At 46.7% G+C, this 12,796-nt stretch overlaps 1 protein-coding gene across 2 annotated transcripts in view; it reads left to right on the top strand.

Moving 5' to 3' along the window:
- SPSB1 (splA/ryanodine receptor domain and SOCS box containing 1) overlaps nucleotides 1–12,577 on the top strand; it is an 85,515-nt gene extending 72,938 nt beyond the window's left edge. For both annotated transcript variants that reach the window (XM_043996740.1, XM_043996741.1), the window contains exon 4: nucleotides 10,327–12,577. In XM_043996740.1, coding sequence (XP_043852675.1) covers nucleotides 10,327–10,454 — 128 coding nt within the window. In that variant the 3' untranslated portion in view covers nucleotides 10,455–12,577. The remainder of the gene's footprint in view (nucleotides 1–10,326) is intronic.
- Nucleotides 12,578–12,796: the final 219 nt, after the last annotated feature.

Genomic DNA, 12,796 nt, shown 5'->3' with positions numbered 1-12,796 from the left:
GGTTTTTACTCCCTAGGCCTCGGTTTTGCCATCTGTAAACTGAGAGGATTGAACTAGAGGGCTTGAGGTCCGTGTCCCTCTGGGCCCACATGGATGGTTTGTGACCCTCATCAAATAGCTAGGGGGCACTGCAGTGGATAGAGCAATGGGCAGGAAGATCTGGGATCAAATCTAGCCTCAGAGAACCTTCTAGCTGGGTGACTGGGCAAATCCCTTCTGTAAAATGGATAGGATTAAGAAAAGCACCTAATTTGGGGGCAGCTAGGTCATGCAATAGATAAAGCACTGGCCTTGGATTCAGGAGGACCTGGGTTCAAATCCAGCCTCAGACACTAGATACTTACTAGCTGTGTGACCTTGAGCAAGTCACTTAACTCATTGCCCTGCAAAACTCCCGCCAAAAACCAACCAAACAACAAAAAAGAAGAGCGCCTAATCTCCAGGGTTGCTGTGAGGGTCGAGTGTGGGATGAGCCAGATTTGAATAGCACAGAATCTTAAGAAAAAACAGGCATGTTTTCATTATCCCTCTGGAAGATGAGGGGGTTGGAACAGATGCCCTCCAAGGGCCTTTGGCTCCTTGGGTGGTACAGCCTGTGATGGCACTCTGGACTGGGGGTGGGGAAGACCTGAGTCCATAGCCTGTCTCAGATATTTATCACATGGGGAGAATCCAGTGATCAAATAGGATTTTTGTAAAGTGCTTTGCAAACCTTAAAGTGTGACATCAGTGCTGGCTATTGTTTGTGTTTATTCCGGTTCTAAATCTCGGGTCTTCAGGATTCCCCATGATCATGGCACATCACAGAAATGTCAAACTGGAAGGAATCTCTCAGGCCTCTAGTTCAGAATCCCTTCTTTAATAGCCCCCACAAATCTTCACTGGAAGACTTCCTTTGATGGTACTCACTACCTTCCATTACAGCCCATTTCACTTGAGGGCAGTTCACATTCTTATAAAGGTTGTCCTTTTTTTAACAATATTTTTCCCTGATTTCATGTAAAAACAATGTTAACATTCTTTTTTTTTTTTTAATTTGAGTTCTGGATTTTTTTCCTTCCTTCCTGCCTCTTCCCCCTCCCTGAGATGGCAAGCATTTTGATATTGCATGTGCAGTCATGTAAAACATTTCCATATTGGTCATGTTGTGAAAGAAAACAGACCAGAAAAAAAATAAAGTGAAAAATAATATAGTTCAATCTGCATTCAGACTCGATCAGTTTTCTCTCTGGAGGTGGGATAGCATTTTTCATCATGGGTCCTTTGGAATCGTTTTATAATGTTGTGTCACTGAGAATAGCTATGTCATTCACAGTTAATCATTGTAATATATTGCTATGACTGTGTACAGTGTTCTTCTGGTTCTGCTCATTTCACTTTGCATCAGTTTGTGTGGGTCTTCCCAGGTTTTTCCCAAAACCTCCTGCTCATCATTTCTTTTTTTTTTTTTTTTTTTTTGGTGAGGCAATTGGGGTTAAGTGACTTGTCCAGGGTCACACAGCTAGTAAGTGTTAAGTGTCTGAGGCTGGATTTGAACTCAGGTACTCCTGACTCCAGGGCCAGTGCTCTATCCACTGCGCCACCTAGCTGCCCCGTCATCATTTCTTACAGCACAATAGTATCCCATCACAATCATACCTCATCTTGTTCAGCCATTCCCCAATTGGACATCTCCTCAATTTTCAGTTCTTTACCACCACAAAAAGAGCAGCTGCAAATATTTTTGTACATGTAGGTCCTTTTCCCTTTTACCTCTTTGGGATACAGACCTAGCAGTGGTCTTGCTGGATCAAAGTGTATGTACAATGGGCAGCTAGGTAGTGCAGTGGATAAAGCACCAGCCCTGGATTCAGGAGTACCTGAGTTCAAATCTGGCCTCAGACACTTGACACTAGTTGTGTGACCCTGGGCAAATCACTCGACCCTCATTGCCCCACAAAGAAAAAAAAAAGGGTAAGTACAGGTGAAGGTTTTCTTTTCATCAAGCCTCATTCTGCCTCTCTGTGACCTTAGAATTAGGGTTAAGGTTCTGGGCCAAGCAGAATAAGTCTATTCCTTATTCTTCCCCAGGATAGGCTTCAGACACTTCCTGGTAACTGTCACGTTCCCTTCCCTGCATTTAACAGCCAGGGAAACCGAGCTTCCATAGTTCAGTGACTGCACCAAGGCCATGCAGCAGTGTAGGGGTTAGATCCAGTACTTGAAACCCTGCTTCTTAGTGCCATGCTCCCTCCACTCAGAGGAGCCAGATTGCCAACAGACCCCCTCCCTCCCCCTCAAGGCCATGCTGGTTGACACGACTTCACCTGGAACTGTCCTCCTGCTGCAGCATCTCTCCCTGCTCCTAGCTGTGCCAGGACCACCCCATCTCTGGGGTTCAAGGCGAGCCTACTCGGGAAGCCGGGACAAGAAGCGGTCTTCCTTCCAGGCCGGCACCAGAAAGGACTGCCAATTTTTTAAGTGTCAGCCTGATCCTTGTCCCCAGGGTTGAGGGAGGACTTGGATGGCCATCCCATGCAGGATTCACCTGCTGTTCTGGGAAGCTGATGAGAGGAGGAGCCAGCTCTGGACAGGAGGAGAGGTTCTTCTGACTAATTGGAGATTGTCCTTGCGCCTTGGCCCCAGGCATGTGGGGGGGGGGCACAGTTTGGAGGAGAGGTCTGTCCCTGCGCTCCTCCTGCCTCGGAATCTCTGTTGGCTTTGGACTCTCTGGCCACATGAGCCGGAGATCCTGGGGGGACTGAACCACGGACTGTGTGTTTCCCAAATGAGGAGGTCGAACCTGGTTTTGGCAGTTCCTGGGACGGCCCCATGCCCTTCCTAGAAATGTAGAAAGAAAAAAATGGATGTGTAAACCCAGGTGGTGCTGCCAAAGCCCTGGGGGGGACGGAGATCCCCAGTATTTGGGAAGTTTTCTCTCTCACACACACACACACACACGTCTCCCTCTAAGGAGCCTTGTATGTATTCTGAGGGTTTTTTCCCCCCTGCCTTCTCAGGAAAACATTTGAAAATAATCATGAACTTTAAGGTTAGTGAAGTATTTTTTGGTTTGCTGTCTCATTTGATCCTTTCAGTGAACCCTGTGAGGAGTTCTGTGTTCTGTGCTGGGGGGGGGGGGTATTGTCTCCATTTTACAGATCTGTCAGTCATTTGTCAAAATGGAAGAGAGAAAAGCACCTGTCTCACAGGGTTGTTGGAAGAATGAAATTAAATAATACATGTAAAGCATTTTGCAGACTTTCAGATGATATGTGTGTGTTTATATTGTGTATTATGTATATGATATACCCACAGACACATATAGTAGCTATTTGTAGGGGCACTGATATTAGTAATAATTACATATAATAAGAAAAATAGGTTGGAGCCAGTTTCTTAAAGGCTTTAAATGCTAAACAGGAGTATATATTTTATTCTGGAGGCAACATGGAATTACTGAACCTCAGAGAAGCCAAAGGATGAGCCCAGGGTCACACAGCAGTATCAGAAGTGGTATTTGAACCCAGGGCTTCCTATTCCTTAAATCCAAAACTCTTTCTCCTACTTCATTATACTTTCCCACAAATTCCTTCCCCACTATTTTCCCCTGCCATCTCCCACCTCCCAGCCTTTGTCTAGGCTTTGCCCTATGCCTGGAATACATTCACTCCTCATCTCCTTCCTCTTATAAAATACATTGTTTCCTTCTAAATTCAGGTTCCATCTCCTACATGACGCCTCTATTGAACCTCTGGTCTCTCAAAAACCAAGCCTTTAACTTTTGTCTTCCTATTGGTGTGTAGATTTTATTCCCTGGGTGAGTGTAAGCACCTTGAGGACAGGGACTGTTTGATTTTTGTCTTTGTATCTCTAGGGCCTGGCACAGAGTATAAGTGTTTAATAAATGCTTCCTGACTATGTGGCGCACAATTAGTGCCTAATAATTCCATGCCTTTTTCCTTGATTGTTAGTGGCTGGAGCAGAAATAATCTCTCAGTCCAGTGATCTTACTGCTACGCCATGTACGCTTATGTTTCATTTCTCTCGTGTTTCCAGTTGGTCAGAAAGGAAGTGAAGACAGAGACAGAGAGAGAGAGTGCGCGCTCTTATAAGACCATTTGGGGGATTTTTAAAAATAGGTCACCAGGTAACTTTCTTACTGAAATGAGGAAGTCTCTATTCATACTCTCTTCCTGTTCCCTAAATAAATAGCGGCTCACTGGTTCATTTCCTAGTTTCTTGGTATCCTCTTCTAGTGTGTTTCCTAACCACTCTTCCCCCCACCCACCCAACCCCAGCCCTCTCCTGCCATTCATGTAAATCACTGCACCAGGAACATAGTAGGGGGAAATAAATGCGTATGTGGGTGGATCCTGTTAAATGGATCATGGGAACCTTGAAGTCCCCCAGCCAGTGCTTGAAGGCCTCCCCTGAAGGGGCGCCCACCACCACCTGAGCCAGCCCACCCCACTTGAGGCAAATCTAAGTGTTAGGAAGCCTGAATTTACCTCTTGTAACTTCACCCTGCCTTGGGAGGGGATGGGCATTTATATAGTGCCTACTGTGTGCTGAGTGCTTTATAAATACTTCCTCATTTGAGCTAATGTGGCTCCTTGTTTTGCTGTCTGAGGCCAAGCAGAGCCAACTTGATCCTTCTTTCCCATAACGGCCTTTCAGATCTCTGAACAGAACTGTCATGTCCCCCCTGAGCCTTCTGTTTTCTAGGGTAAACAAGCCCAGTTTCCTTAAGTAATCTTCATGGACTCAATTCAGCTCATCCCTCGAGTGCTCAGAGATCTTTCTGGGTCCTGACTCTGCCATCCCTTCCCAGATTTGTATCCTTTGGAATTTGATAAACTTGTCATCTGTACAGGCCTTTATTATTATTTTTTTAAGCACAGAGCCAGGTGCACATCCTTGGGATGCTTACTAAACTTCAGGTCATGGTGACATCAAGCCATTGATGACTACTCTGGGTTTGCCCATTTAAACCAGTTCTGAATTCACCCAAGCGTGCGGTCAGAATGTAGACACCATTCTTCGCTCTGGGGCAGCAGGACAGATTTGGCCTGTGGGCTGTAGTTTGCCAACCCCTGGTTATTCCATCTCGCCCACGAGGACTGCACAAGAGATTGTACCAAATGCCTTTATTGACGGCAGGATAGCCTATCAATATCTTTGCTGTGTCAACATACTAGTTAAAAATCATGTCGGACAAGGAGCTGAGATTAGTCTGGCAAGACCTGTCTGTGGATCTTTGATGGCTCTTAGCAATCATCTCTTTTTCTAGCTGTTCCCTACCTATGTCTAATATGTTATCATTTTTTTTTTTACAAAATCTTTATCACAGGGGCAGCTAGGTGGCACAGTGGATAGAGCACCAGCCCTGGATTCGGGAGGACCTGAGTTCAAATCCAACCTTAGACACTTGACACTTACTAGCTGTGTGACCCTGGGCAAGTCACTTAACCCCAATTGCCTCACCAAAAAAAATAATCTTTATCACAGGGAGAACATGCCCATATTTTTTTAAAGATTGATATGAAAGCAAAAATATTGATAAAACTGCTATACTATTAAAGTAACAATATGCATGATAGAATTTTGTCAGGAATCAGTGCTAAGGTTGGTGACCTATACATCTCTTTTAAAAAAGGGATGTACTGTATAGTGAGCCTTCTCTTGGCTCATTTTAAATAGCCTGTCCTCAAAACACACAGGGAACCAATGGTGACAGGCCTTGAATTTGCTTTCTATAAAAATCAGTGGAAGAAACTGGGGGTGTTTGCTTTAGTCTAGAGAAGATACAGGGAGGAGGTTGGCGATGACAGCTGCCATTCTGTAGAAGAGATAGATATTGGGCCTGATTTCTTGGGCCCCAGCAAGTTGTAAAGAGGCGGATTTCAGCTTGATGTCCCCTGCAATTTCCTCAGAATTCAAGTGGTCCCCAAGTGGAATAGCCTGTGTTAGGAGACAGTACTTTGGGGAGAGTCACTGGACGAAGCTTCCTTTTGGTCTTGAAGTCTCTCTTGGTTAGAATGGTTTGGGGTTGACTTGCTCTGAGCATCTCCCATCAGCCCCTGAGACAGGGGGATAAACACAGGGAACATGTGAGTTGGAAACTGACAAGACAGCCACAACAAGCATTTATTAAGCACCTGCTGTATGCTGATACAAAGAAAAGCAGAAACAGCTCTTAAGGAGTTTCCAATCTAGGGGAGACAGTATGTAGACAAACATACAAACAAGACAAAGGGACTCTCTTAGCAGATTCTAAGGAAAATCTCAGTGTGGGGCAAAATAATTGTCTCTGGATCTGAAAGGCATGTGGAAGAGGGATTGGACTTGTATCCTTCCTTACTATTTGATTTACTATCCAACGAGAGATTTGTAAATCTCTTAGCACGGTGCCTGGCACATAGTAGGCACTTAATGAATACTTTTCCCCACCCCCAAGTTAGGAGGAGTGGGTGAAAGTCACAAAGAGGCAAACTAAAGTTGGATCTAAGGAAAAACTTCCTTCCCATGGAAGTTGTCCACAGGCAGAGTGGGCAGCCACAAGAAGTGGTGAGTGCCCTGTCACTGGAGGTCTCTAAGCCTGGACAGGCACTTGTTGGCTATGTCACAGAGCAGATCCTTGTGCACCTAACTTTCCCATGTCCCTTCCCACCCTTGAGATTCAGCAAGATGGCCCTAGGGAAAAGCAAAGAGTGTTTAGCCTCCTCCGCTTCTAGGCCCTGCTCCTGCTCCTGCTCCTGCTCCTTTGGGTGGTGAAGTCCAAGAGAGCCTTACCTTAGCCTCACCTGGCTTTGTTAAGCCTCAGGGCGTTGGAAGAGGTCATAGATACCTGGCCACCCCATGACCCCAAGGCCCAGGGGACCCTCCCACCAATGTGGAATCATTCTGGAATCTTGTTCAGACTCCTTAACAGATGAACCCTTGACAAGGGCTTACATCTCTGTGGTGGTGTTCGCCCTTACTTGAATGGTCCAGGACAAACATCGCCCAGCCTCTCTAGAGCACTCTCCATCCTCTCCTCAGGGCTGCAGGGAGCCTTGAAGGGCTGGTCCAAACCCATTGTTGTACAGATAAGGAGACCGGGACCCAGTAGATGGGCTACAGTCACATGGTCCAGACCAACAAGCATCTCATAAATATGAAAGGCATTGAGGATATGGAACAGGCCTCACCTACTCTCTCCCTGTATAACTTTGGCACTTAATAAATCCTTGCTGACTCTATTGTATTTTATCCTTCCAGAAGGCAAGGCCTGTCTTTTGCCTTCTTGATATCCCTAGTACCTGGCACACAGTAGGCGTTTAATAAATGCTTGTTGACTGACCAAAGACTGTCTATCAGATTTGTTGTACGGGGAATTATTTCTTGTTCAGTTATAGATTGGATGAGGTTGCCCTCAAGGCCCTTACAACTGAAATTCTTCTGTTGCCTCATCTCTTTTAGTCCCCAAGCCTCTGGGGGTAAAGTGAGTGCTTCCTATCCATGCTGAAGTCAAGACATCCCCCCTCATGGCGTCCTTGGTGCTCTTTGAGAACGAGGGACCGCAAGATTTAGGGCTGGAAGAAAACTTAGAACAACTGACATAATATTAGCTAACATTCCTAGAGTGGCTACAATGTGCCAGGCACTGTGCGAAGCTCTTTACAATTAATACCTTGGGGGCAGCTAGGTGGCGCAGTGGATAGAGCACCGGCCATGGACTCAGGAGTACCTGAGTTCAAATCTGACCTCAGACACTTAACACTTACTGGCTGTGTGACCCTGGGCAAGTCACTTAACCCCAATTGCCTCACTAAAAAAAAAAACAACAACAAAAAAACAATTAATACCTTGTTTCATCCTCAATTTAGATAAAGAAACTGAGGCAGACAGCCAGTTAAATCTCATGCATTCTTTCCACTGAACGTATTTCCTTTAAGATCACACAGGTGGTAAGTGATGAGGGGGGAGTGGGGGGGGGGTAGGATTTGAACCCAGGTCCTCTGATCCCTGCCCCAGTCAGGTGACTCCCACAGCACCTCTCTGGAGTTCATTTCCGTCCTTAATGCAGACAGCTGTGGAATCAGTCAGTCAGCCTTCCTCTGTTCTTCCCCAAAATGCTCTCCCTCCTGCCCCTGGCTACCTCACTGATTGGAAAGGAAACAGCTGTGGATTCAGCTACTGGGAGGATTCAGGACAGGGTGTTCCTTGATGGGAGAAGCAGCCCACCCCATGTTAGTGAGAGCTAGCCTCAGGAACATCAGCTGGGTGTCCCCACCCTGCCCCCCCCCAACCCCCAGCAAAACACACACACACACACACACACACACACACACAATGTCTCCTTTGGGGAGACATTGTTCCCACACGTCTGTGTCCCCACGTCAGTGACCCAGAACAGGCTGACCCAAGGGCACTAGGACCTGAGCCAGGCCCTGCCGGGTGGGAAGGCTGCTGCTAGAACAGGTTGTGTGCAGTCCTTGGGGCTTCTGTGCTGGCCTGGAGCCTCCTGCTCTGGGTGGACTCCTGGTGATCTTCCATGACACTCGTGGGAAAGGAGAGGGAGCCATAAGAGACTGTAAGCTCTTTGAGAACAGGAAATGTTTCATTTCTCTTCTTGTATCTTAATAGCCCCTGACACCCAGTGGGCGTTCAATAAATGCTCGGCATACTGTTGGTGTTTAATAAATGCTTACTGATTGAGATGCCCTGAAAGGGATGGTCAAATCCGGAGTGGAGATTTCTTCTAGTCTGGCCAGCCAGAAGTAGAGTCCCAGATCCTAAGAAGGGGAGAAGTCAGTTGGTATCTGTATCCACCCGCCCCCCCCCCCAAAAAAAACTTTCTACAACGTCCCCAAGAAAGGGACGGTGCTTAACACAATGCTAGGCATAGCACAGACCCTTAAAAATGTTGATTGGTTGATTGAAGGGGTCCTCCAGCCTTGGGGGACCCACTTCTTCCCCACATAGCCCCTTCTATTCTTAGGAAGTGTTTCTAAGTGTTACCATCGGGCTTCAGTTGGTCTCTGAGGCTTCCCCCACATCGTTCCTTTTTCTGCCTTCTGTGGCCAAGCAGACTAATGGAGCTGTCTCCAGGGCGTACCCTGTTTGTGTGTCACAGTAGCCCTTGGGAAGAGGACTCAGAAAACATCTGTGGGTGTGCCCAGAGGGAAGGATGAGGTGACTAATTAATTGTCCGATTACATTTGAAACCTGTCAAAGGGACGTTCCCATCTGCCTTGTACCTCCTCCAGTGCCTGTGATAAGACTATAAGTGCTTTAAAGTGGCAAAGTGCATCCCTGTTTTATGGGTGAGGTGACTCGCCCAGGGTCACACAGCTGTTAAGTGTCAGAGGTGGGATTTGAACTCAGGTTCTTCCTGATTCCAAGTCTGATGCTCTGTGAGCAGCTAGGTAGCTCAGTGGATAGAGTCAGGAAGACCTGAGTTCAAATCCAGCTTCAGACACTTAACTAGCTCTGAGGCCCTGGGCAAGTCACTTAACCTTTATCTGACTCAGTTTCCTCACCTGTAAAATGGAGATAATTACAGCACCTATCCCTTAAAGGAGTTTTGAGGATCAAATGAGATAATATTGTAAAGTGCTTAGCATAATGCCTGGCACACAGTTGGCACTTAATAAATGTTTATTTCCTCTCACCACTATGCCGCCTAGGTGTACCTCCTTTTTATTGAGGGTAGTTGGGTTACAAGATAGGAAAGGAACCTCAGGCTTCATCCTAACCTAAGCTGGTTACCTCCTCATCTTATTCAAGACAGTTGCATTATGAGATAGACTTAAGGTTAACAGGGACCTCAGAGTTTATTGGGCCCAGGAGTTCATAACCTGAGGTCCACAGACAGGGGTATACACACACACACACACACACACACACACACACGTTCTGTGAATACACTTCAGGAGAGCTTCTGAATTTGAGTAGGAAAGGAGGACACCTTTATTTCAACATAACTGGTCTCTTTGATAATTGTATGCTTTTTTATTTATTTATTCATTCATTCATTCATTTATTTTGCGGGGCAATGGGAGTTAAGTGACTTGCCCAAGGTCACACAGCTAGTGTCAAGTTTCTGAGGTTGGATTTGAACTCAGGTCCTCCTGAATCCAGGACTGGTGCTTTATCTACTGCGCCACCTAGCTGCCCTGATAATTGTATGTTTTTTAATTTATGCATTTAAAAACCTGAATCTGAGATGGGGGTGCATAGACCTCAGCAGACCGTCCACAGCTCAGCCTCCTTAAGATGTCACCTCTTAGAGTTGGAGGGCCGGTCAGGAATTACCACGCAGTAACCAGGTGTATTCTCTCTCTCTCTCTCTCTGTCCAGCTGAACCACTGCCTCTGATGGACCTCTGCCGACGGTCTGTCCGCCTCGCCCTAGGGAAGGAGCGCCTGAGTGAGATCCACACCCTGCCCCTGCCAGCATCCCTTAAGGGCTACCTTCTCTACCAGTGATGCATCAGCTCAAAGCCTGCCGCCCTCTGGGAGTGGGAATCAGGAAGTCCAACTGTGCAAACCCACCGAGCCGCCACTGGGGTCCATAGCGCCCCCTCGACCCCGCCCCTGCCCTACACGACCCCGCCCCTTTGTCCATCTGGCTGTTCGACCTCAGGAGCCAAGATTTCCTCGTCCTTCCTCGCACCCCGGCCTTCCACCAGATACAGACCCCAGAAGCAGGCTCATCTATTCTTCCTCCCTTGGAAGTGGTCTCTCAGAGTGTGGGTAGACAAGTGTTCTTTGTGGATTTGGATTTGATTTTCCCTTAAAAAGAGATTGTTTCTACAGAAGTAATAAGGTGTGTCCTGGCCAGCTCCAGGGGTGGGTGTACAGAGCCCACGGTTTCTGTCCAAACAGGACAAGATGAGGTCTCCAAAGGATTCCAGGGCTCTGTAGCAGCCAGGTGGGGGAAGGCGGATACTGGGCATGAGAGGAGGCCTGGAGGCATTAAGGGTGCTTGGAAATTGACCGAAGACTTCCATTGTGTGGCAAGCGTGGGACCTTGTGGCTTACTCCTGCACAGTAAATGTCACCATGAACAAAGCTGACAATGCCAAAAACTGATCTTGGACACTTAAACAATAAGAAAATGGGACCCTGGAAAATGGCCGGAAAGCAACTAGTGTCATTCCCTAAGATGTCTCACCCTCTACTCTGTATTTATTCTTTCACCAACAAAAACCAATTTATTTATTCCACATAGAAAGAAAACATGTCCCTTTCTCTCCAATGTGTGTGTCTTGTTGTTCTCTTATCCTTCCCACCCCACCCCACCCTCCACGTGCCATATCACCTGCCCTTGGCCGAGTGGTGTGGGTATAGGGATGGGGGCTTTTTTGGTGGGTGGTTTTTGTTATCTCGGCCTGTAGCTCCAAGGGGAGGTTCGGGCCGGGCCAGAAGCTTGCCAGGACAGATCCTTCCTCAGGCTACAGGTTTCATGTGCAATAGCAATGCCTTCAGTGGTCCTCTGAAGCAGTTCTAACAGCCTGCCGCCCCCTTCTTCATTGCCTCTTGCCTCTTGGCTGGACATCCTTGCCCAAGATAGTTAGACCGGCTGTCCTGATAGGTTTTCTGTCCTCAAGTTGTTAAGTGTCTTAGCTAAGCTGCCATCATCATCTTCCCCTGCTGTGGTAATCTGGGGGGAAAAAAAGTACATTTTCAGTTCTTTGCCCATTGAGTAAATGTGGGGGGAGGGGGAGGAAGAGGAGAGAGAGAGCTTGATTGATTGATTGATTGATTCTTTGTGATCATCTCCCAGACCAGAATTGAGTCTCTGGAATATTCCAACATCTAGGCAGATCTCCAATTCAAACCCATCTCCCCTGGTTGCTTCTTTCTGGGCTGAGGAAAAATGTGTCAAGAGCCACCCTTTCCTGGCAATTCCTCCAAGGTGCAGCCAAGATGCTGGGGGGCCCCCAACCCCACCCCTTTATTTTGCACATTTTGTTAACTTTAAAATCAGTTTTGGAATCCAACTTTTGGTTCGGTTCTGTACAGGTACAATAGATGACTTTATTTGTTTAAAATGTTTAATATATATATATATTTGTCTATGTAAGAGATGTTTTGAACAGCTGCTGTTGGATACCTTTTTTTAAAAAAATCTACTTGGAGAGTATATTTTTAAAAGCATAGAACTGGTGTCAAGCCCACATGGGGAGTTGAAGTTGCTTCCCCCCACCCCCAACCGTTAACTGTTGCTGTTATTTTTTTTAAGGAAGAAAAAGAAACACACACACACATACCACACACATCCCTCTTATCAGGTGATAGATGTTTTCCTCATTTCTGTCACAGGGTGGGACACGCACTCTTGCTGTTGCACAAGAGGATTTACTTTGGAGAGTCCCCCATTCGACTGCCTTGGCCCCAGCCGTCTTCCACCTATGCTGGAAATGTTGCAGTGTCACTGTCCCTCCCGGCCCCACCACCTCTCCTCTCCTCTCCGTTCAACCCTAGCCCTCTCCCTCTGTATTGCCATCCCTGTACGTAATTGCTTTGTTTGGTTTTAAAAACTCCTTTCTATTTTATGGCTGTAGAGAATACTCAGTAACCTAATAAAAAAAAACAACTTTATTAAATTTGAATTCACTCGGCTAAGTTTATCTTGGGGGGGAGGGGAGCATATCCTGTGACCTGACCCTTGACCCTGCCTGAATTATCCTTTGACCTTTGGGAGACTGGAGAGGGGAGCCTCTGAGGGCATGAAGCAGGTAAAGGGAGGAGGTCCTAATTTCTAGCCATTCAGTACCCCTCCGCCAAAGTGATTTTCCTCCATCATCTGACCACATCATTCCCTT

The sequence above is a fragment of the Dromiciops gliroides genome, chromosome 3, assembly GCF_019393635.1.
Source record: "Dromiciops gliroides isolate mDroGli1 chromosome 3, mDroGli1.pri, whole genome shotgun sequence".
In the NCBI taxonomy this organism is placed as follows: Eukaryota; Metazoa; Chordata; class Mammalia; order Microbiotheria; family Microbiotheriidae; genus Dromiciops; species Dromiciops gliroides.
The sequence above is the reverse complement of the archived record's forward strand: the minus strand, read 5'-3'. Positions and strand labels throughout refer to the sequence as shown.